At 41.6% G+C, this 24,947-nt stretch overlaps 6 protein-coding genes and 1 long non-coding RNA gene across 8 annotated transcripts in view; 4 read left to right on the top strand and 3 right to left on the bottom strand.

The window, feature by feature from the left end:
- The first annotated feature begins 4,275 nt into the window (after positions 1 to 4,275).
- Positions 4,276 to 6,944, top strand: LOC125775202 (uncharacterized). Its single transcript, XR_007421151.1, has 3 exons — positions 4,276 to 4,968; positions 6,176 to 6,365; positions 6,890 to 6,944. It is a non-coding gene; the product is annotated as an uncharacterized LOC125775202 (long non-coding RNA).
- A 385-nt stretch (positions 6,945 to 7,329) lies between these two features.
- LOC125775170 (uncharacterized) lies at positions 7,330 to 8,748 on the top strand. The gene is made up of 2 exons (XM_049445718.1): positions 7,330 to 8,087; positions 8,159 to 8,748. Exons 1-2 carry the CDS (start codon positions 7,447 to 7,449, stop codon positions 8,643 to 8,645), a joined length of 1,128 nt encoding a protein of 375 aa, XP_049301675.1. The 5' UTR covers positions 7,330 to 7,446; the 3' UTR covers positions 8,646 to 8,748.
- LOC125775163 (elongator complex protein 3) lies at positions 8,735 to 10,777 on the bottom strand. The gene is made up of 3 exons (XM_049445705.1): positions 10,560 to 10,777; positions 10,254 to 10,495; positions 8,735 to 10,189 (listed from the first exon to the last, which is right to left on the bottom strand). Exons 1-3 carry the CDS (start codon positions 10,579 to 10,581, stop codon positions 8,807 to 8,809), a joined length of 1,647 nt encoding a protein of 548 aa, XP_049301662.1. The 5' UTR covers positions 10,582 to 10,777; the 3' UTR covers positions 8,735 to 8,806.
- A 120-nt stretch (positions 10,778 to 10,897) lies between these two features.
- LOC125775196 (thyrostimulin alpha-2 subunit) lies at positions 10,898 to 11,796 on the bottom strand. The gene is made up of 2 exons (XM_049445750.1): positions 11,454 to 11,796; positions 10,898 to 11,361 (listed from the first exon to the last, which is right to left on the bottom strand). The coding sequence occupies exons 1-2, from the start codon at positions 11,545 to 11,547 to the stop codon at positions 11,090 to 11,092; spliced, it is 366 nt and encodes a 121-aa protein (XP_049301707.1). The 5' UTR covers positions 11,548 to 11,796; the 3' UTR covers positions 10,898 to 11,089.
- A 1,213-nt stretch (positions 11,797 to 13,009) lies between these two features.
- LOC125775191 (thyrostimulin beta-5 subunit) lies at positions 13,010 to 14,300 on the top strand. The gene is made up of 2 exons (XM_049445744.1): positions 13,010 to 13,662; positions 13,721 to 14,300. Exons 1-2 carry the CDS (start codon positions 13,270 to 13,272, stop codon positions 13,829 to 13,831), a joined length of 504 nt encoding a protein of 167 aa, XP_049301701.1. The 5' UTR covers positions 13,010 to 13,269; the 3' UTR covers positions 13,832 to 14,300.
- Positions 14,114 to 17,984, bottom strand: LOC125775185 (serine/arginine-rich splicing factor 7). 2 transcript variants are annotated; one of them, XM_049445738.1, is made up of 3 exons: positions 17,653 to 17,984; positions 17,063 to 17,460; positions 14,114 to 15,615 (listed from the first exon to the last, which is right to left on the bottom strand). In XM_049445738.1, the coding sequence occupies exons 1-3, from the start codon at positions 17,653 to 17,655 to the stop codon at positions 15,327 to 15,329; spliced, it is 690 nt and encodes a 229-aa protein (XP_049301695.1). In that variant the 5' UTR covers positions 17,656 to 17,984; the 3' UTR covers positions 14,114 to 15,326. The 2 variants fall into 2 exon arrangements, with proteins under 2 accessions (XP_049301695.1, XP_049301696.1); XM_049445739.1 differs by having other exon boundaries at positions 17,063 to 17,562; positions 17,653 to 17,979.
- A 1,102-nt stretch (positions 17,985 to 19,086) lies between these two features.
- Positions 19,087 to 24,947, top strand: part of LOC125775159 (cGMP-dependent 3',5'-cyclic phosphodiesterase-like) — a 48,042-nt gene continuing 42,181 nt past the window's right edge. Inside the window, exons 1-2 of the mRNA XM_049445690.1 lie at positions 19,087 to 20,810; positions 22,935 to 23,051. Of these exons, the coding sequence (XP_049301647.1) occupies positions 20,520 to 20,810; positions 22,935 to 23,051 (408 nt within the window). The 5' untranslated portion in view covers positions 19,087 to 20,519. The remainder of the gene's footprint in view (positions 20,811 to 22,934; positions 23,052 to 24,947) is intronic.

Raw genomic sequence — 24,947 nt, 5'->3', positions numbered from 1 at the left:
GTGAAAGACCAAATCTGTTTTAAACTGAGCTAGGATAATGTCTCGTGTATATGTGTGTGTGTGCGCGTATATGTTTGCTGTCGAAAAGGGAAAATAATTGATTAAAAAAAAAAGATCACACAACGACGGCAAACAACACAATCTCAATCAGGTGCTGGAATAGGAATTAGTAGAAGATGTAACGATCGATAATCAGAATGTCAATTTCGAGCACAAAAAAAAAACACAACAAAAAAGATAACAATCTTATTTTACGTCGAAACGTTTAGAAACATAGGTACACTAGCTGTTTATAGGTGGTACTACTATTACTACTACTACTACCACAACTACTACCTGCTACCGTTGGCCGTACTACTATTGACTGTACCGTAGTTGCTATACTTCCACGACAACATCTGCGTCGGCCGCATCTAATGTGATTTGACTAGGGACGACTAGATCCCGATGGAATACCGATAGAAAAGGGATGACATGCGATGCCCATAATTAGTACTGCTTGGTGCATCATTACTGGTTTCTCTTCTGTGGTAATGTGGCAAATGTCTAACCGTGCATCATACTCTAATGATGATCGCACAGGCAACCAAAAAAAAAAAGAAAAGAAATAAAACAATAGTCATTAGCGTCGGTATACAAATAGAAGGAAAAAAAACAAAACACTACTGTTAATAGAAATGTTGGATGGAAGGTTTAAATGCAAAAAAAAACATGGAAACTTAATAGTAGCACAGGACAAATCAGATAAAATCAAAACAAAATGGCTAACTATAATGACGATGGGTTAGTATGTTTATAAGCACAAGAATGACTGCTGCAGTCAATACACGAACACTAGAATACTCAATTGTCGTGTTGCTGTCGGTGTACTCAGCACGCTTTATTTGTTCTTCTCTTTTCCATTGTTCTCGTTCCTTCTTGTTACACTTCATTACAACAAAGCGTGTTTGCAGTGATGGTTCATTTTTTTCTTTCTATTCTCTACTTAGTGAAATTAGATAAATTTTGTTACTAAAAAAAAGATGAGTAAAAGCAAAACCAACAAAAAAAAATACAGATCTTCTACGCATTGTTTTAACTTACTATTTGCAATGTTACAAGCTAGCTGGTGATAAGAAATTGTTTTCAAAATTGTTAAACTGCTTCGAATGGCGCGATTGATAATTAGCTAGAATTCGTAACATAAATAGAATGAGCGAAGGATAAAAAATGAAAGCGCATTTTATTTGACAGAAAACGATAAAATCTGCTTGAAAGCAAGCAAACGGAAACATGGAAAAGTAAACGAAGTTCGAAAAGGAAAAGGTAACTACGTAGTGCTACCGTGCACTTCCAAATCAAAACTGTATCGCAAAACAATTCCAAAACACATATGAAAACGAAAACAAGAACACATACACAGAATTACTAGAACAAATGAGTAAAAAGAAAACACATAAATAAATAAATGCATTAGCTTTAAATAGAGTGTAGGGTAAAACAACAACAAAAACATTAAACTGTGGCAAATGCTTGTACTAGGCTTGCGTACGAAAGTTGGTACGGTGCGCATCAAATTGACGGATAGATACAAATTTACGAAATGCTCTATTTCGTGTAACGTACGCCGAGGGCACATTCAGAAATTGTAGCATTAAAAAAACAAGAAACGGTTGAGCTGCGTGTCTTAGACAAGGATTTGTGATAGAACGACTCAATTTTGTTTTGTCTAGTAGTGTACGTGTCCTCGTAGCGCTGCTCTATATCTACTACCGAACCGTTATACTGGGAATGCTCGGATGTCAACCTACTGACGAATATACCTCTTGTGCCGGTCTTGGTACACGCTATTGCTCTCCCTGTCCTTGTCCGATCATCTATCGCAACCTATCGGCTAGACAATCGGCTACGAATCACATACAGCAAAGTCACTGAATTCGGCAGTAACCCATTTTATGTCGTAGTCACTATATCTACTACCACTATACAGGTTGTCCAAACAGGTTGAACAAAACAAGACAAACAAGGGCTTGCTGCTCATATAGCTGAGCTCCAAACATATACCGTTAGTAGCAGTTCAGAGTTTAGTAAACGAAACCCGGATTAGTATTCAATGAATGTAAGTCGGTATTGAACATATCTAGCCAGAAGTAAAATAGAACTGAGACCGAGTGAATTGCAAATTTACAAAAAACATTATAACTTCATGTCCGTTAAGCTAAACAAACAAACAAACAAGTAAACAAAGACGCAAACAGAGAGGAAAAACAATCAACCACACGAAGAAACAGCATAAGTAAAATTGTTATACCGATGTTATAATAATGGAAAAGTAAGTCATTACTACATGACACAACACAGTTCCGTTTTGATTCAATATCAGCAAGTTAAACATACAATCTCGCAACATAACGATGGTAGAAAGAGAGGAGAAAAAAAAAACAATAAGTAACACTGTTGAATGGTCAGACATTTTAAACAACCCTGCTTCTTCTGATGTTCTTTTTCTAGGTTTTTAACTTAACTCACAATGTACTTGATGGTGAGCTCTCGCTACTCGGTCACACCGAAGGCAGAATTAGTTTGTGAACCTGGCATTACCAGTAGGAACAACCATTGTGTAAACAACTTAGCACTAAATTGTAACAATACACAACTGAGCTTACAATCCGTCAGAGAGAGAGAGGGGGGAGAGAGAAAATTAACAAAAAAAAAGTATGTCGATCTGCAGATAAATAGACATGTATTCCTGGAGAGGTACGTCAATGTCTCTTTACATTAGCGTAATATTGACTCCAAACTCTTAGTAACCGCCAGTACGCAAGGCGTTCGGTACGTGAACGAATCATGAGTTTAGGAGGCAGCGTTTAGCAAACAATCTATGCCCAGAACCACACGAATAAGGGATAGCACACCATTACGCGTCATTGTTACTTGTACGAAGCTTACGAATAGAGCATACGGACTTCCGGAAGCAAACCCATGTTAGGCAAACAATTAGACGTTCAGCAACAACAAAAAAGTACCCCTTACTATCAATAGGCAAATACACATCTCGTTTATTAAAGCTTGCAACAACAACAATCGTTAATAAGTAGGATAAAGCGAATGCAATGTAAAATCCACACACAAACGAACACTCCATTAAATGGCATCCTGTTGTAGTAGCGGGCAGACAATGCTAACAATAATAAGAAAATGAAGAAAAGAAAGAAAAAACACACACACGCCCACACTAATTGTTTAGCCGTTGAACACATTCAAGAGTAACTGACATAAATCCGGATGTTTATATTAGTACGTTAATTAGCAATTGTGTAACCATCATTACTGAAGGCAGTTGCTTGCGATGTTCCAACGCAAAACCGAACAGTATCGTTGAGCCAAACCAAAAAAAAATCGAATCACTTTGCACAGAAGTGCATACAGTTGAATTGAAACCTAATTGAAGCTATTATTAAGTAGTGCTAAATAAATGCCATCACTTGTGCAAAACAAAAAAAAAACAAGCAAAAAACAATGGCACAGACGGACGGTCCGTAATGGCAGAGTATATTCAATAAATAATTTTAGGATTGCATGTAGTGGCGCGATACCAACGGAAATCAACAATCAAAGCAGCAGCAAGAAACGCATGCATACATCAACTAGCACAAAAACAATGAATGAATCGAATGGAGAATATAGTTCATAACATAATAATTATAAACAAATAATAATGATATTGCGTATATTAACTGTAGGAAGAATAGGATACGCCGAAAGGAACACAACAAAAGAGATGGAAACCAAAACCAAAACAAACAAACAACCAAAACCCAAACACATGAAGATCCAAGTTGTTTAACTTAATACTTAGTGCTGTATAAATTGTATAAAAAAATGGCGGAAAAAAAACAAAATAAAAAGAACCCACTTTAAGTTTCAAACTAGCGTTAGCGAAGGGAAGGAAGATAAGAACAAAAAAGAAATGGAAGGAAAGCCAATAAATGAAACGAATGTGCGAGTTTCCGGACGTGAATAAATGCATAAACGAGAAATGTGACAAACATAAAACACAGTTCATTATTCGGAAATTGTGGCAGTACAGAGTGTGTTACAAATTGATATGTGAAAAATAAAAACCCAAAGATGATAACATGATGTTCGTGTACATTTTTGTTTTCTTGAGAGTGTGTCAAGCTGCTTAAGAGCTTTCAGCCAGAGGCAGAGAATTTCAGCCATAAAGCTACTCACTATCGTTTGCCATGGAAAAGTACTATTTTTTTAAAGTATAATACACCTAGTGTTGAGCGCACCGCTCTCGCTCTCTAAAATGTGCGGTGCGCTTGAGGTAGCTCCACACGGAGCGCTGCGATTGTGCTATGCGCTCCCAGGAGCAAAGTTTCGCACCACAAGGAGCGCTGCATGCAGGAGTGATTCTTGCGATACAACTACATCGTTTTCCCGTGAGCTGTGCGGGAGCGCGCACAATAAGATGACCGGAGCGATTGAAATACCTCTTTCGCTCTTGACCCACTAGTAATAGCCTTAGGAAATTTTCAAATTTTTTGAATTTTTTTTAATTTTTTCTAATTTTTTATTCTTTTTTTAATTTAAAACATTATTTGAGTGAAAGAAACTTATTGCAACCAATTGGCATTAAAATAAATCAATTTAAATTTTTTTGCAAAATTTCTCAAAAAAATGGCAAGGGGTACCCCTTATGAAATTTTCGAGTTGAAAATTTTTTTAGAATTTTTTTTCGATTTTTTATTCTTTTTTGTGTTTAAAGTATAATTTGAGTGAAAAGAAACTTATTGCAATAAATTCGCATTAAAATATATCACATTTATAAATTTTGCTAAATTACTCAAAAATGAAGAAAATTTTACATTTTCTCAAACAGGGTATGGAACTTGGTTCCTCGAATAAGTTTTGGCACAGACATCTGAGGGCATGGCCGTCCAAGAAGAAAATGTAGCCATTGGTGCCATCTATCGACCACAGGTTACAGATTGGCGATCCGTTAGATACCGACCGAGTTATAGGCAAAACTTAGTGCAAAAAGGAGCCTTATGAAATTTTCAAATTTTTATAACTGTTTTATTTTTTCTAATTTTTTATTCTTTTTTTAATTTAAAACATTATTTGAGTGAAAAGAAACTTATTGCAACCAATTGGCATTAAAATAAATCAATTTAAATTTTTTTGCAAAATTTCTCAAAAAAATGGCAAGGGGTACCCCTTATGAAATTTTCGAGTTGAAAATTTTTTTAGAATTTTTTTCCGATTTTTCATTCTTTTTTGTGTTTAAAGCATAATTTAAGTGAAAAGAAACTTATTGCAATAAATTCGCATTAAAATATATCACATTTATAAATTTTGCTAATTTACTCAAAAATGAAGAAAATTTTACATTTTCTCAAACAGGGTATGGAACTTGGTTCCTCGAATAACTTCTGGCCCAGACATCTTAGGGCATGGCCGTCCAAGAAGAAAATGTAGCCATTGGTGCCATCTATTGACCACAGGTTACAGATTGGCGATCCGTTAGATACCGACCGACTTATAGGCAAAACTTGGTGCAACAATGAGGAAAATTTTACATTTTCTCAAACAGGGTATGGAACATGGTTCCTCGAATAACTTCTGGCACAGACATCTTAGGGCATGGCCGTCCAAGAAGAAAATGCAGCCATTGGTGCCATCTATTGACCACAGGTTACAGATTGGCGATCCGTTGGATACCGACCGACTTATAGGCAAAACTTGGTGCAGAAAGGAGCCTTATGAAATTTTCAAATTTTTTGATTTTTTTTTATTTTTTTTAAATTTTTTATTCTTCTTTTAATTTAAAACATTATTTGAGTGAAAAGAAACTTATTGCAACCAATTGGCATTAAAATAAATCAATTTTAATTTTTGGCAAAATTTCTCAAAAAAAAATGGCAAGGGTACCCCTTATGAAATTTTCGAGTTGAAAATTTTTTTAGAATTTTTTTCCGATTTTTCATTCTTTTTTGTGTTTAAAGCATTATTTGAGTGAAAAGAAACTTATTGCAATAAATTCGCATTAAAATATATCACATTTATAAATTTTGCTAAATTACTCAAAAATGAAGAAAATTTTACATTTTCTCAAACAGGGTATGGAACATGGTTCCTCGAATAACTTCTGGCACAGACATCTTAGGGCATGGCCTCGGCATGGCAGGTTACAGATTGGCGATCCGTTGGATACCGACCGAGTTATAGGCAAAACTTGGTGCAAAAATGAGGAAAATTTTACATTTTCTCAAACAGGGTATGGAACATGGTTCCTCGAATAACTTCTGGCACAGACATCTGAGGGCATGGCCGTCCAAGAAGAAAATGTAGCCATTGGTGCCATCTATCGACCACAGGTTACAGATTGGCGATCCGTTAGATACCGACCGAGTTATAGGCAAAACTTAGTGCAAAAAGGAGCCTTATGAAATTTTCACATTTTTATAACTGATTTATTTTTTCTAATTTTTTATTCTTTTTTTAATTTAAAACATTATTTGAGTGAAAAGAAACTTATTGCAACCAATTGGCATTAAAATGAATCAATTTAAATTTTTTTGCAAAATTTCTCAAAAAAATGGCAAGGGGTACCCCTTATGAAATTTTCGAGTTGAAAATTTTTTTAGAATTTTTTTCCGATTTTTCATTCTTTTTTGTGTTTAAAGCATAATTTGAGTGAAAAGAAACTTATTGCAATAAATTCGCATTAAAATATATCACATTTATAAATTTTGCTAAATTGCTGAAAAATGAGGAAAATTTTACATTTTCTCAAACAGGGTATGGAACTTGGTTCCTCGAATAACTTCTGGCACTGACATCTGAGGGCATGGCCGTCCAAGAAGAAAATATAGCCACTGGTGCCATCTATCGACCACAGGTTACAGATTGGCGATCCGTTGGATACCGACCGAGTTATAGGCAAAACTTGGTGCAGAAAGGAGCCTTATGAAATTTTCAAATTTTTATAACTGTTTTAATTTTTCTAATTTTTTATTTTTTTTAAATTTAAAGTATTATTTGAGTGAAAAGAAACTTATTGTAACAAATTCGCATTAAAATAAATAAATTTAAATTTTTTTGCAAATTTTCTAAAAAAAAGTATGGCTATAGCCTTAGGAAATTTTCAAATGGGAGCGCATCGCACAATCGCTCCTGTGTGTAGCGCTCCGTACGGAGCTACCTCTTTTTCCCGTGGACTGTGCGGGAGGGCGCAAAATATGATGAGCGGAGCGATTGAGGTACCTCTTTCGCTCTTGACCCAACACTAAATACAGCACTTCTAGTAAACCAACGAACATTTCGAATACCACAAATACACTGTAAATTGAAGGAAATAGTTTTATTCGAGCAGTATTTTCGAGCAGCTCCAATACGCGTACTCGAATGTCAAAGGGCTGTGCGGTAAAAAAAACACCCCAAAGCAGTTGAACAAAAATGAACGTCGACGAATCTCCACTCGAACATATTCGTACTCAAAAACGGTACGAACTGAAATGGGAACAAAAAATACACCGCAAAAAGGAGCTCGATCGTAACCGGGCCGGTCTGGGTGAGCTGCACCATTCGGTCGGTGTAATTGAACACATTTCGGAGCAGGAAATCAAAGGACTGGCCGGTCGAATCAAGCGCCGCAAGCGTTGCGAACCGTTGGATCTGGTACGCTTGAGTTACGGGTTTCAACAAAGCCGGGAAAACATTTCCCACTTTATCCGCATCACTGGTGCGATCAATGTGATTGTGAAGGAACTTACCGGGCACGATTACAATCTGCAGCTGCTGGCTGCCGAATGTTTGTGCAATCTGTCGCTGGGGGATGATGTGTGCTGTGAGAAGATAGCCAACTATGCCGGCACGTACCTGATTGCGCTAACCGAAAACCCAAACTGTCGGCCACTACAACAGACTTGTTTTTGGACGTTGCAGAATATCGTCGGCTCTAGCCCGAAGGGTAGCAAACTGTTGTTTACCCAAGGGCTGGTGGTAGTGTTGGTTCGGCTGCTTTCAACCGTTACGGATCAGGAAGCTGCAGATGATATCATTCTTACGTTAGAATTAGCACTTAATTACGAGCAGGAGTAAGTACGAATGCACTCGCAGTGAATGATTTGAACTTCTTGTAATAATTCTTTCCCTTTTAACCCCGCAGTATTGAACCGAACACAATCCCGCAAATAGTTCAATGTTTCGAAGGTAAGGAGCTGCATCCTAGTAGCCTCCGACTCCTGTACAAATGCTACGGTCTGATGCAGAACGAGCTACTAGTAAATGGTTCCTTTACTTACATTATCCGGCAATGTTTAGACTTTCTGTCGAGCATTATGGACCGACATCTACCAACGAATGCAGCATCGATTTTGCTTTCCATACGTATACTTGTTCATCACATGGTGACCAATGCTAACTGCATCGACGAAATTCTACAGTACCAGTTACATAAAAGTACATTAAAATTCTCGACACTTTTTAACAACTGTGCTAAGGAAGAAATGGTGCCAGTTTGTAAGGAATTCCTGTGGTTACTAGGCCAAATCCATAGCAACGGGACACTTGGAAACAACGCGGAATTATTCAAATCCTATCTGGCTTTTGACAATTTTGTGGAACAAATTACTGTCCCCAAAGCACTGCTCTAAGCACCGAGCAAATAACAGAAACAGTTGCTTAATATAAGACTGCTGCCCTCGCAATATTGTTGAAATTTTGAACTTTAAATTAAAATGCGTTTTGTTTTTGAATTGAAACAATGTATTTAAACTTTTCATTCCTCCGCACATCCTTTACGCAACGTATCTTGTTACAACATCTTAGACATATACGGTCCATCCAGCTCATAGCCAATCTTCCGATAGTAATTCCTTGTGCCAACGCCGGAAATAACTGCCAACTTTCTGCTGCCATGTTCTTCCCGCGCTATACGTTCCGCTTCCTCCATCAGCAACATGCCGAATCCTTGATGCTGAAACTTCGTAGGATCACGTGCATTAACCGGTACTACCGAACCGTAAACGTGCAGCTCACGCACAATCGAACAGTTATCGATCAGCTCTGGTCGGAAGGTATCCGGTGAACACTTGCGCAATCGCAGCAAACCCACCAAAATATCCTGCTTGGGATCTTCGTACGAAAGGAACGTTTCCCAACCACCGTTCGCTACGTAATCACGACGAATCAACTCTACCTGATCCGGTCGCACTTTGTTGTGTATTTCCTGTATGCCAACTTCGCGCGTACGCACATCCCTACAGTCCGTGCCGAGATCCTTCATGCGTGCTAAAGCTAACTCGCGCAGGTTTCCATGCTCAACGCCCGACGTAACTAGAGGCATCGGAATGTCACGCTGTACGCGATACACACGTGTCCAGGGAGGCACGAGGGCCAATATTTTCGCCACCAAATCCACCAACGTTGAAGGCGGATAACTCTTGTAGCGTCCGGTCTTCCACAGTTCGTACAATCCCGTGCCGCGGATGACGAGCGTAGGATAGATTTTCAAACCATCTGCCCGGAAGTCGGGATTTTCAAAAAACTCGATAAACTGCTCAATATCTCGCTCAATGTCAACGTTCGGCAGATCGGGCATCATGTGCGAAACCACCTTGAAACCGGCATCCTTCGACATTTGGAAGCTTTCACACGTTGCCTTCACAGTGTGGCCACGGTTTGTGTCTCGCGCTACATCCTCATAGACAGACTGTACACCAATCTCGAGACGGGTACATCCATACGACAGTAAATCGGAAAGATGACGCTTTAGGCAGTAATCGGGCCTAGTTTCAATCGTTATTCCAATGCACTTGGTATGAGATTTTTCCGAATACTTGACCGCCTCGGCCACACTCGAGCTGGTGTGACCAGACAGGGCGTCGTGTAGGTTGCGTATGAAAAAATCCCGATAATCTTCCGGCAAACACATGAAGGTACCACCCATCACGATGAACTCCACCTTATCAACCGAATGTCCCAGCTGCTTCAGCTGCTCTACCCGATGGCGCGTCTGCAAGAAAGGATGGTACCTTGCACGAATAGCACGCATCGAAGTGGGTTCGTATCCGGTGTAACTTTGCGTAGAATACTCAAAATCACTGTCCGGTCCACCGGGACAATATACACAGATGTTTCCCGTCATATTGATATGTGGACATCGGTGCGGTTTACACATAACAGCTACAACCGCAATCTGTGCATTGAAACAAAAAGTATTAACACGTTGTACTTAACACAAAAGAACTAAATCAACTTACGCCACTTGCAGTACGAATCGGTTTCGCACGAAGCTTCGGCAAAAGAATCGATTTGGCCTCGTGCGGAACGGCCGCTATAATGTCGACCAGGCGCGGTGCCGATTCTAGTCCATAATTCGAAGAGATGCGTGTTTTCAGCCGATTCAAATTTACATCCTTGCCTTCGTGATGTGCCTTCAGCAGTTCCTGAATGATTTCACCAACCACGATCAACATCCGCTCATCCCGACTTAGTCCAACTCCTGCAACGGTTAGGAGGATCTTATATAGCTGCATACATTTGAATTAGTTAGTAAGTTTACATACCTAAAGGCTTCTTTTTCGTCATTTTATCTGTGATAAAAGGAAACAATAAACAATGTGGTAGATTTGCACGATATGCGGCAATTACAGAAAAACAACACGCAGTATGTTGATATTGTAGCGATGACAATTTAGTTGTCACTTTTAACCTTCAGCTCTTCATTATAAACGCACCAAACTTTTATTCAACCCTGCAGCACCAGCAAAATTTTAAATACGCACGTGTTTGTTCGTCATTAGAAACGGTTAATTGTGATTTAATCGCCTTGTAAATGGCCCATTTTGCTGAAATCGGGTGAGTAAACGTTACACAATTTGTTGTACTACATTATCATAGTTACAAATTTATTTATCCAGCGGTATATGTATAGCGTCTTGTAATATTTTGTACACCATCCTAAATAGCTTTCATCCCATTTTGGTTCCAAACAAGTGGCTCAGAGGTAAATAAATGAATTGAACATCGCACCGCTTCACATGCCTATGACGAGGGAACGATTGGCGGCCCCGGACTCGGACCGCTCTAGCCCTAATTAATCCTTTTTGCAATGGTAACAGGAACAGTTTGTGGCCGACTTGAACGTCAGATTCCGAATCCCATTCACGCACAGCACACGCACCCGAACGTCTTCCGTTTCCATGATGTTGCAGCACTGTCCCACGGACGTAACGGGTTGCGGAGGTTTGTGGCCAACGAGCGCAAACGGGGCCGACGGAACGGCAAACGATTCACAGAACCCACGGCATGCATTGGTAGTGATGGTAAACTCGACACAATCCGGAATGCTTATCTTTCGCGTGTGTCCTGCAAACGGTGAACGAGAATAGAAACAATTCCCTTGTAAGTCAGCGGAACATTTACACAACCACGGCGGTGGTAACGGTCACACTACTCACCCACTTTATGGCATCCCGGCTTCTGCCAAGTTTCGCGAGCCTTCACAAGCATGATCGCACAGAACATAATCGACACGAAGCGAAGCCATGACATTTTTCCAATCTCTCGGTCGCGGCTTTCAGTCACCACGTTGCTTAACGTTTTGCGTTACGGAAACGTGCAGTATGTGCTTACGGCAGAATACAGCTAACAGCCCGTGGGGCAAAACTGATCTGGTGTTTGGTACAGTTTTAGGAACACGTACTCATCCTGATGAAGTGTAAAGCCTTGGAACGCGAAAGACCTGCAGCTCCCGTTGGAGTATATGCAAGCCACCGAATAGAACACTGACTGTCGCTGGAAGCGATGGCTCAACGTTTTATACTCCCGAGAAGATATAGCCGTTGCGAATCTCCACCGGCTTGCTGATCATGCGCAACTGCTAGTGCACATAGCAAAAAGGTGGATTATAACCGTAAGGAAACGAAATGGAGATGTCCTTAGCGGAAATCAGCTGAGTGGTTGGTTACAAACCTCTTGCGAATCAGCCTCGAAGTCCAATACACTGGAGACTCACAGATGAAGCTAGTGTAAATGGTCATTTGAATAAGGAAAACAATTTACAAAAATATGAGATAAGCAAACAGCATAAATTAAACATCTCACGATTAACACCCCATTAGCTAAGTGTTAATGGCGTTGGCAATGGGTGGGGATCTTGTTTTGGAACGATCCTTGGGACACGTGATAATAGCCATGTAGTGTTATTCCCTGATACAAATTCAACGTTTAACATTTCTGCTTGGAACATCCAATCTAGCCAAACTTCGCCTACACACGCGTTCATGATTCAGCTACTTTAATTTATTATTTACAATTGAATTGTTTCAATCACGGTCAATCTCGAGTCGCCATTTCCAATGGCATACAGAGCTTCAAAAAAAGCATCTTACCGTCCCAGAAGGAATTTAATTTTGGGAAGTGAATCGTACAAAAATTCGTTGCCGGGTGGACAAATTCTCTCGAGTGATGACGATGTGTGTTTTCATTACTTCAGCTTCCTTTGCAAAGTACGCCTTATTTTTGTTGTAAGAGACGTACACAGAAGCAAAGAAGCGAGGCAAATTTTATTTATATCAATTTTACCAATGTTTTCCCTTTCCGGCATTATCGCACAAATGTCGCGCTCGGTAGAGCTGGGTAAAATTTCAATAATTTTCAAATTGTGCTTTTTCACTTGACTGCCAATCGGATTATTTGGATTTGCATTTTCTACTGCATCCACATACGCGAGTGCGCCAGCAGGACACTTGAACGCGCGCTTCCATGTGTTCCACAGCTGTAGAGAAGAGAATCAGCTGTTTGAGAATCCGGTGCAGGTCCACATGTTGATTTAATCTTCGCTGTGGAGCAATGGAAAGCTGGAAGGAGGCATTAAGCAAAGCACCACCTACGCGTGGTCACTGGATGAGTGGTCACTTTGCTCAACTGGTAAGGACACGCTCCTGTTGTGCGCATGTTCGAAAAATCGAACGGAGTAGAGTCTTCCCATATAAAACCGTGGCGTTTGAAAAGGTGAAGCACTATTGTTCAGTTGATTGTGCACCGTACAACGGAAGTGATGGAAGTGATGCTGTATTTGAAGGAAGTTTTAACCAGTTCCTAAATCTGGACAAATAGTCCCTCGCCTAACTTTTCCTCCTCCTTCTGAAAGTATCCTTTTCCATTAGCGCTACATTCGCTGCGCGTGGTTTTGTGTGTACATGTGAGAAAGTGTGTGATTTTTAGTTGTTTTATTCAAATTTTGTTCACACACGTTCACACACTGTGCAAGATATGGCCGGTGGAGGGCACGGGTGTCTGCTGCTTTCGGCTTTCTGTATGATCCTCACACTTGGAGGATCAGCTACGGAGCCAGATACGGAGCTAGCGGATCGACCCAAAACCGCATATCTCGGATGTCACAAGCGTCTGTTCACGTACCGGGTGTCCCAGACGGACAGTAAGGGACGTGAGTGCTGGGATCACGTCAGCGTACTGTCCTGCTGGGGACGCTGTGACTCGAACGAAATCTCTGACTGGCGCTTCCCGTACAAACGATCGCACCATCCGGTGTGTGTCCATGCGGGACGGACGAAAGCGGTAGCGCTGCTGCGCCATTGCCATCCGGATGCGGATCTAGCGGCACGGCAGTACGAGTACATGGAACCGAAATCTTGCAACTGTCAGGTAAGTGGTGTGTGTCGGATTTACAAAGATATCTATCCTTGAAACATTCTTCCATTAGACCTGCTCCAGCACCGATACTAGCTGTGAAGGGCCTAAACAACTCAACACGGAAGCAGTGACAAAGATATTTCAAATCGATGAAGAAGACACGGAACCGGAATATCCGTAAGATGCACCAGAGGAGTTAAGCAACCGTCAAGCTCTCTTTCCTTCCCACTTTGGTAGCCATTCAACGTGTAGGTGTGTAACATTGAACGTTGTCCAATATGCCGTGACACGTACGATACCATCTTATGATTCGCCAACAGGACGATACGCGAAACATTTAAACTAGAGTAGCGTGAGAGAGATTATAAATAAAGGATGTTATTTTGATGCTAACCATGACCGTTACCAGCGATTCGCTGCTTTTCCGGATATTCATATCTGTTCGACACAAAGGGGCCAAATATTCGAGACAGTATCGTTTTAAATTTATTCACATACACTCTTTGCTTAACACTTATCTAATCGCCACGAGACAAAATTAAAACAGACTGTATTAATTGTAATTACAAATCATAAAACATAATCGCATTCTCCTGTGTTGTACTTTTGTGGGGAAGGAGGATAACCTGTGCAAGGAGCGTGCTGTCCTGTGTGTTTACGAAAATGTTAACTAAATGTCCTGTTTTTTTTTGTTTTCTTCCTTCTCGTCGTCATTTTGCCATTTTTATCCCGACCTACATACAGAGTACGCCGGAAAGTTAATGTGAAGATTCACTTCCTTCCTTTACCACAAATGATAAGCGGGTCTCTGCTGTTCTGGGTTTTTTTTTCTGTGTACAATATTGCGACATTGGTTCATGCTTCGTCCATATTACTAAAGGTCAGCCTAGAATCAGTGGAACAGAACATGCATTCTACTCGTATCCTTTAAATCGTCGATTTGCAAACCTAATCCCCCCGAGAGTATAGGCGTCCACACAAATGAGGAAAGTTATAGAAAGAAAGTAAATGCAAATAAATCCACACGCACACGTTCCTAACCGTCGAAAGGGCGGATGATGTTTGTTGTTTGGTAGCTAATAAGTGAATGTCCTTACATCTGGTATTTGTTTTTTTTTTGTTTTGTATTGTATCAGAGTGAATAATGAAAGCTTTTCTCCTCCCATACGTTGCTGTAACGGTCGGCCCAGTATGCAATACGGGGTTTTGCACCCCCACCGTTAGCGTCTTAGTTTTGGCGGAGGATTGAAAATATCTACTCTCCCGTCATTTTACGCCTGTTACGCCTTTTACGAACATACTCGGTGGTCTGAAAGTGCGTACTAATTGTAATGTCGCCCTGCGTGTATGCTTCCCTGTCATTTAGCTCCATCGTTTCGCTTTCCCTTGTTTTAATGAGTATCTTGGTAAACAGTTGGTCCGCATCAACCGCCGTTTACCACCGGTACACCGAAAGGCGATTAGAATTAGTTGTTAGGGTAAATGGGGGATACGGATAATGTCCTTTCGTGTTCCTTTCTCGTTCTGTGATAAGTAAATTCCTACCTCTCCTATTGTCTCTTTCTCCTCCCATTCACTACAGCAGAGAGAGGAGAAACAAAGACCGTCCTCACGTGTTGTTGTTGCTTTTTTTTTTTTCTTATAGTTCATGGTGGCATCTACTCGATCGATTGCGCTTAGTTGTGATCTCCATTGCGATGGCGGGAACGCGATCTCGAAACCGATCGAGACTGCGAGCGTGAAATCGATCGCTTGGCCGACCGGGAACGGCTACGCGATGGGCTGCGGGATACATTGCGGCGTGGCGTTTTGCTAACATCTCTGCTCACTGACCGATTGTTAGCCACACCGCCACCGCGCTTCGGTGTTGCCTTCGACCGTGAACGACGATCCCGGGAACGGGAACGGCTGTAGCTGCGCGAGCGAGTACGCAGCTCACGCGATCGCGACCGTGGGCTGCGCGATCTGTTTTGAACGAGGAGTAAATGGAAAGGAAATTAATTGATCGCATCTCGTGGACCCGCGTAAAGGATTTGTGGTATATGAAACGTGCGACAAACTTAATCGAATTGAAAAAAAAACGCGATGGATATTAACGGCTTTTTGGAGTGTGAGTTTGGTTTGTTTTTTTTTTTTGTTTATCTTACAACTGTAGCATGCGTAGAGAGATCGTTGAAGACAACGTGAAAGATCATCTAGAGAATCTTTTCCTCAACATTACCATCTACTTGTGGCTTAGTTTTCTACAACCTTGGAAGGGCATCCGAGTGTCCGAACTCAACTGCTGCTAATGGAGAGATAAAATATGGCTAACACAAATTAAGGATTATCCGCGCAAGGGAACAATTTTACCACACAACACACTCCATGTTTCATGATTTACGGCCAAATTGTGATTCCATTACAGGGCGCATTAACAATATATTGTGACGGATAGGATTTTAGTTAAACATAAAACGCCACTCGCGACAGTTTTATCCAGCATCCCTGGCTCGTGGCCGAGCACGTACTAATACTGCGATAACGGGTGTGTATAACAATGGAAATACGGTTTGAAACATGTTAAATTGGAATGGCTTAACTAACGGAAACACTCACGCGATTCACTTGCAGAATTCAAGAAGATGTGCTCTAGAAGCGCTAGTAGTTGTCTCTATAACAGTGAAGTCGTAGTAGGCACAGCTATTTGCAAGCAAAACCATGGCAGAGAAGATTCGTTCGATCGCGTCGCCTTCGACGACGAACACAGGCTCTAAACAGAAGACTGGCCCTCTTTCTCTTTCGCACGGTGACGCCACCACCACGCTGTCGAAACAACCTAGGCGAGAGGAGCTCGGTGTGGACGCGCGCGCTGTCTTCCCAAACTTTCATGTCCGGCCATGGGACGTTTCTTTTTCTTTTGTTTTTTTTTGTCTTTTATCGATTTGATGAGCTCTTACATTTGCAAAACTTGGACTGTTCGTTTCTATTGCATTTTTGTTTTGTTTTGTTTTGTATTTCAATCGATTCCTATCTTTCCGTCGTCGGCTCTAGTAGCTACGATGGATAGCAAGTCGCTTCGATGCGGAACGGTGCCTGCGGTGGCTTCGCTGTTGCTGTACCGGGTTCGACTACTGTTGAGAGGTGGAAGCAATAAGGATGGAGTTTTGTTTGTTTTTCTTTTCTGAATGTGTAATTTTGAAGGAAGGGCGGGTGGTATAGGATATTACAATGTAGGGCATACAATTTTCCGGACTTCAATGAAGAAAGCGAACAAGAAGCAATGCACTCATGTGATGACCCGGTCGCATTAAAAAAAAAACAGATGAGATGACAGACTTGCGGTGCGAAAAGTACAACAATTCTCCCCTCGAATAAAAACAAGCAATTGTTCCCATTTTTGTTTTCGTTTTCGCCCACCCAAGTTACCTACCTTTTGCGTCCTCTGCGCCCAGAACGTGCGCAATCGCGTGCAAAGTGGCCCCGGCCGCCACACTCGTAGCATCGGTCATCGGACTGGAACCGGCCACCTTTGCCGCCACCGCGCGGTGGTCCACCACGACCGCCGCCCCGTCCGCCCCGGCCCGTCGACAACTCTACCCGTGCCCGGCGGCCGGAAATGGTACGTCCGTCCAGGCCGCGCACTGCGTCCTCCGCATCGCGTGCATCCTCAAACTCGACGAAGGCAAAACCGGGCGGATTGCGGGCTACCCACACGTTGCGAAGCGGACCGTAATATCCGAACGCTTCCTCAATGTCCTGTTTGCTGGCATTGTTACCTAACTCACCGACGTAAACCTTGGCGTCGTGCGGGTAACGAGACATCTTTGACTGTTTTTCGTTAACGTTGTGTGCAACCCCCCGAGCCGGCGCGTGTTGTTGCAGAGCGAGAGAATTGGATGGCAGAGAATAGTCAGCAAACAACAATGTTTACTACAAAACTACATTAATCACACGGATCTTGAATTGGCACATGCAGTTGTACTTAAAACAAATAGAAAATGAAACAAATATGCAACATACCATACTTTGCTGCCGGAACGAGTGTCTCTAATCAACCTCGGGCCGACGACGCTACGCTGCTTCCACCCCAAGCCGCACCAAGAACCAAATCGAAACGCAGATTTACACTCGAAGAAGTTTAATGGCGGACGATTTTTGTGCACCAAACTAATGGTGTGATGTTTCTCTATCCCGTGAAAGCTTTTTCGCACGGTTGTAAAGTAATAAAAATGGTCAATTTGCCTTTTTTCACCAAGTTGGCCGAAACGCGGCAAATGTCGTTGTTCTTTCACACTAAACAAAAAAGATGTCCGCTTCGCCGCTGCCCAATTAACATGCTGCGGGTAGAAAAGGTGTACTGACAGCTGTCAACTGATTGTGCGTTCAGGATGACAGCGTTTTCGCCTATTCTCCACAAAATGGTGAATATAACTGTGGTGAATTAAGATGCATAGGTATTTTTGAAATTTTTAGGAAAAATATTGATAAATTTTGATTGTAGACAAATGTGCCGTCATTAAAAATTAGAAAGCTAAAGCGATCTTTATTCTTTTTACCGTTTTATCTCGATATCTAATGGATTTGACGAAAATTTCCGATATCTGAGTTGAACAGATTTGGAATGCAGAATACGGATAGTTTTACGAAAAACGAAATATAATTACTAGCCTTGAGAATAGGCGAACCGGTATAGACGGTAGCGGCACCTTTCTCTACACGACAGGACCCGATATCAAATTCCATCGAGACCGTAACCCTATAGCAATCTCTTCATCTTCCTCTTCGTAAATATAATCCAGCAAAACTATCAATTGCAGGACAAGACCTCTTGAAATTTTAGAGTCACCAAAAAGAAGGCTAATGCTACCGAAAGTCGGTAATTGTTTAATTTGTCTAAGTTGGTATTTTTGCTTAATCGCCTAAACCATACTTAAAAATTAAGTTGTTAAAACTCAAGTAATGACCACATCGTAGCTCCTGAAGCACAACCCAACAAGTTTGGCCTGGAAATCTGGATTAGCATCAGAACAAGACCGAAGGCCATTGAATAGCTGTAGGAAATAAGGATAAAATAAGTTTTAAACCAAATTTACAGTTTTTTAAAGGTGTGGTAAAAAAAATCAACTCTATCATATTGTAAAATAATTGTTACAACTAATTGAATCTCAGCTAACAATTGCACTGTACAACTAATTATTTCTCTGCCTAGTTGTATTCAAAACTACTAAACATTTTCCTCCACCTAATGCATCCTTACGCACCAAAAATCTCGCCTTGGATACCCCGAAATATAGCTCGCAAAAACATGTTTGCATGATGAGAAACCGGTCTCAGCATAAGGCCCAACCGGTGGAGCACGCAAGAGCACAGCCAGAGCGCAAATGCACACGTTCGGGACGCTCTCCGAGACGGGGCTCGTCTGCTGTACGCAACAACTGCCCAAGTTGATAAGAGAGCACGGAAAACCAAAACAATGCTTTAGTCTCGCGAGTTTACTGCTTCCGTTCGGTTGGGTCGTGACGGTCGGGCTGCCGCCAGATCATGCTTGGGGCCCCGTTGGACGGTGCGTCTCCATGGTGAAAAAGGATCACCACGTTACGCTTAACCGTTTGTTACGCGGTTTACGCCGTACGCGCGACCGTGACCGTGAATACGTTTGGGTACTTAACTGACACGAGTGCATAGTTATCTCATCGTGTGCGCGCGTGAGTGAATCCTTAGTGGTGTAATATAGAAAAGAAAGGCACACAGAAAGTAAAAAAAAAACGATCAAAACAAAAGTGCGTGCAAAAACATGCGAAAATAAAACACGAAGTCAAAGGTCTGTCTGTGTAGACGTTGGGTAATTTATCACACCACAGGGCCGAATATTTATCCCATCTCGTGCAATGCGTATCTTCCCGCTTGAGCCCCTGGTGCGGTTACGTAAAATGATCGAACACCGATCAATTACTTCCTTCTTTTTGGTGCATTTATCGTGGCGCGTTGTTCGTTAAACAGTTCGATCAAAGAAAGCAAAAACGAATATAACTCAACATTAAACAGTGCGTCTCCATGGTAACGGTTGTGCGTGCGTGCACGATCATAGTAGTCGAGCCATTCTCGGAAACATGCGTTTCGCGCCCTTTTCTGTGTCATTGCTGTCACATGGGTGATGTCGACGCGGAAACCAAAACAGAATAAAAATCCATTCGGTACGGTTATTACTAACCCATCCTAAGTACATCCTGCTGCCTGGAAGTGCAGCAACAGTGTGTGTCAATAAAAAAAATCAAAAACGTGCGAAAAATCTTGCAACCAAATTGGGCGCGCACTGATTGCAATCAGGGTTGTAACGAAACGATACGTGGTGTAATTTAATTATCCGCTTTTTTCATTGTTGCTGCTCGAGTTCCTGCGGGCTTGCAAGTTATCGGCACGGCACTTTATCACGCGGTTGTTATCTCGTGCATGTATTTGTTTGTTGTTCGGCCTTTTTTTTTGTTATTTGCGTGCTGTGTTGTTTGTGAACCGATTTCATGCCGGTGGTTGATAGTCGTGAAATGTGTCGTTTCGTCGGGAAGGAAGAATTGCGTGTTCCGGGCGCATTTCGGGTGTGTGTGTGTGTGAAAGAGTGAGATAAAAGAAGCAAATGATAAACTAACAAAGTCGCGCTAAATAGCTGCCCAAATAGGGTTTCTTGTATGCGAGTGTGTGTGGGGGTGCGTGTAGCTGTTTGATGATAAAGCAATAAAAGCTTGTGCATAACAGTAGCCCCCGTGTGGAGTGTGTGATACTACCAAAGATAGTAGATCGTGTGGGAATACAGAAGGGGTGTGAGTGAGAGAAGAAGGAAACACAGAGCTCTATCACTGTGAATATAAGTTAATTTAGAAACAAACAGAAAAATGTCGTACAACGCAGATGATTGTCCCGATAGTGGCGATACGGTCGGTGCCGGTGGCAGTGGCACGACCGTCGAGTTAAATTGCGCGACACCGACCTCACCCGGGATGACGCGGCAGGATGCGGTGGTGATGCACGGTGACGGTGGTTCGATCGATGGGGGCGATCCGGCCACCAGTATACCACCGATGGCCGGCTACGAACCATGCGATCCGCTAATTATCTTGAATCTATTTCAATCCCTTTCCGCCACCACCAACTCGCTGGAGCTGCAGATGAAAATCAATCTTCACGTAAGTGGCCACAGGGGAGCGGGGGTTTGGTTTTCGTTCTTTTGCGTGCGTTGTAAGTTTGCTTTCCCTCGCGCGGCCATGGAGATCGTCGAGACAGATCGGGTGGATCGCCAAACCTTCGAAGTAGCTGTCATCAATCGGTTGATTGTGCGTCGGCTGTAGGGGCGATTGTATTTCCATCCCTTCACGGATGAAACACGACACTGGAAAAAAGGAGAAGAAGTAGTGAACTTAATTAACTTTGAGCAGATTCTCGAAGCCGAACGTTGATTACATGGCGATACGAGTTCCGAGGATGTCTGGTTTTGTTGCCTTCCTTTCGATCGTGTTGTAGATGGGCTGGTGAAAATGGGAGTTTGAATTAACTTTGATTTTGATACATCATTAGATGTTTATGCAGTTTGGGTATTTAAATAAGAAAAAAAAACTTGAACTAACACCTTTTCTTCTGTCACAATGTCTTTTGTCTTCTATGAATCGTTGGTAATAAGTATACTAAGTATACTACAAGACAGATTCAAATATTTGTTCCTCTAAACAGCATTTAAGCTATCGCGTTATGAAATATTGATACAGACGTCTAGACATCACGATTATGAATAATTTTTCATTACTTACATCCCTAGAATTATAACGAAACAACAAGAAAAGCTCGACAAGCGATACATTTTAAGTGGAAAGCGTCTCTCAAGTCCTTTGCCTTTTGTTAGCCTTGTTGACGCCTTGATGTAATAAGTTCTTAACGAGTTTAAGCTTCATGGTTTTTAATAAGCAGGAGCGAATAACCACAAATAAATAATTGTAATCAGAAACCGTTAATCGATGTAGAGGAAGAAATAAAAAGATTTTCCTTTTTTTATTGACAAAACTGTTCGGTGTCAATCTTAGGACATGATTTTCCTTCAAATAATTGATCTTAAATTGAACACCTTTTTCACAATTTTTTTTTCGAAATCATCGTAGATTATTTATGAATTTTTTTTGCACAATTTGATATATTCTCTTATTCTCTTATTCATAGATAACAAAATTTTTCCAATCTTTAAAAAATATTTCTTTAATTTTTTTGTAAATTACATTAAGATGTACAGTCCGGCACCTCAAACAAACATTTAAACTTCAACGAAAATTTATTCAATGAAATTCTAAAAACTTCAAAACAAATTAATTGCCGTGATAAGCATAATTAGAACCTGATTTTGTTGACAACTGTTCTAGTGACACACAAACCATTTGAAAGACATCTTGCGCCTTCTCCAAAAATCCTTTTTCCATATGTCTTATCCATATCTTGCATAATCTTTATCAAACTATGTATCAAACTATAGAACGAGTATCTTCAAGAGCATCACACTTGGTTCCGCTTCTCTCCATTCCACTGCAATCATAATCCGGACCCGTTCAGGCACGAAATCGGTCGTAAAAACGTGTTTAGTAAAGCCACCGGTGGCACACGTTTTACTGCTAATGGGTAGCGGCCTTTCCGCTTACCATTGGCCGCACACTAACCACCATCCGTCTTTCATCCGGCCCAAAACCGGCGCAACACAAATGACATCGTTAGTGACATCGCCGTGCCGAAAACGATCATCATTACAGGAATCTGTCGGTTGGTGTTTTCTGCCATCTGGTCGGTTGTAATGTACGCGCGCGTGTAGTACTGATGAAGTGCTGATGCAATCTGCGTAAAATGTATCTTCACACAAACAGTCGTATATTACTCCGAATGTCGTGTGCGTATTTCGAGCAAGCAAAACTCATCAACTATATTACAAACGGCATTTTTTGTGGGGAGGCGAAGGTTGTTGGTTGGTTGGTGATAGGGATAAAGGTACACATTAATCAATCCGGAAGCGCCATACCGGTGCTCCGGTGTGAGTGCGAACCGTTGAGTAATGAATAAAAACCTGACGGGGAATTGCACATCATTATTGAAGGAAAGCTGCACAGCTCACAGGTCTATATGGGAACGAAAACAATCCAGATGAACATTATGTTTATCTTGCAACTCCATCACCCCCAAGCAAACAGCTCTTACAAGCTGCTTAAGCGCTGCTTAGCAGCGTGACAATTTTATGTTAACTAACATTGAACCGTTTTTTTTTCTTCTTTCTTCACAAACAGCTGAAAGCCCTCACCAGATCACCGTACGTCTTTCTCGTGCCAATCCTACACTCCAGCGAGGAAGGTCTCATACAGGTCATTAACGATAACGTGCTCGAAAAGGAGATTCGCTTTTCCGTAAGTATCCGTAGTCTTTCAAAGCTTTTTTATGATGCATCCAGTTTAATGTTCCCGCTGGTCGATGCCACTTTTTTCCCGACTTCTTGTAGGTCGATTTTAAAGTGTTTAAGTGCGTGATAGCAAAAACAAAAACGACTTACACACCATTCACGCTTCAATTGATCGATCGTCCGCTACGGGGGTCACCGTAACCAAAAACGGGTTTGAACGGGAATCGCGCGTAAGACGTGAAGACGCCAACAAAAAATAAACGACGAATGCTGCTTGATTCGCTCGTCTGCATTCGTCTGAATTCTTGTGATTCACCTTTCTCGGCCGGAACGGAGATTGACGTCGCAATTTACGTCACACCCGTGCCCGACGTCGGCTTAGCAGCTTAAAGACTGATCGTTATCTCTAGCAGCTACCTGGTTCTGTTGCTGAAGGTATCGGATGGAGATACATTTTTTTCCCCCGGTATCGCTAGTAAATGTCGTTCTTCTCTATCCCCCGTTTCCCAAAGTGGTAAAGGGGAAGCATCTCAATGATATTGTCATTAGATGGCGCAGATTTTCATTCGCGTCTGGCATCGCGTCGTTTCCCCGGCTTTTGCTTCCACAGCGCACACCCGCGTGTGCCAGATAATGTGCCAGCTGTCTATTATTCGCGTGTCAGACTGTTGGTTGACAACGTGCCACAAATGAAAGCGAACACAGATCGGGAATGGCACATGTCTCGTGAGTGTCTCGTCGATGGAAAAGAATGAATGTTAAGGAAGAAGAAAAAGTTAGAGAAATACGCAGGAAGCAATAGTAATGAAATTTTAATCGTATTGTAGTATGGAATTTCTTTGAGGAATTAGGAATTTATTGGGTAAGAAGTTTTATTGGAAATGAGCTACTAGAAATGCTTTTTTAAGGAGCAATCTACGACGAATCAACAGGCATTTGAAGTTGATCTTTAGGTGAGAGAACACATTCCAGATAATTCCAATTTTATTTTATTTGCAATTGAATATCGTTCATATTAAGAATGCTTTCATTTATCCAATTCGACAATAATTGATGCTTCACATCAAAAAAGATCATCACTTACTGGAAGCGATTGGTCGTGCAGTATCTTCACCACAGCATCCAAAGTTAGGAGAGAAAAAAATCCGCCATCCACCCATCAATTTAATGAAGGCAAATGTAATTTACCCATAAGCTCAGTGCAATTTGTTCAACACCGTACGGGACGGGGGGTGCAATTACTTTTCCAATCATTTCCTATTTGGACGAATAGATTTCCTTCCGCCAAATGGTCGCGTGCCTGCTCTGGCTACGTGCAGAAATATACGAGTGCGCACGAGTAGCAGTCGGCCGTAGTCGGTGTGAACAAATCGTTTTACCAAATGTGCAGCTATTTATTTCGGGAAGCGAATCCCGTGGTGGAAGAGTTCTGAGGCGTTTTTACTGCTCTCTACTTTTCTATGTTTCCCCGGACGAAGCACCGCCGTTGGTGTAGGAAGCCGGTATATTACGAAGATATTTTTGCACCCTACAACGGTTAACGGAAGCATTTTCTTCCTGACACGCTTTCACCCGCAAGAGAGGAAAACCACAAGTGAGAAAATTTACTTTAAGCGTGTTGGTTTGCATGAATTTTGATGAGCTTTTTACAGCACGCGAGAATATTGATGGCATGAAAGATGAGTTAGGGTTAAATACTTAAAATTACTTTGTTTAATGGTGCACAAGTGTTGTGTAAATTTTAATACTCCTCTCGCTCGCAATCTATTAACCATCCGACAAAACTATTGCACATGATTTCCTGCGGGACCGCTGAGCTTTATGATCCCCCATCCAATGCCATTAAATAGTGCTTGATTTCCCAGCGTGCTTAAGCTAAACATACTATTGCAATTACTACGGA

This window comes from Anopheles funestus, chromosome 2RL (assembly GCF_943734845.2).
Source record: "Anopheles funestus chromosome 2RL, idAnoFuneDA-416_04, whole genome shotgun sequence".
Taxonomy (NCBI): Eukaryota; Metazoa; Arthropoda; class Insecta; order Diptera; family Culicidae; genus Anopheles; species Anopheles funestus.
Note: the sequence above shows the minus strand (reverse complement) of the source record. Positions and strands in the feature narration are given on the sequence as shown.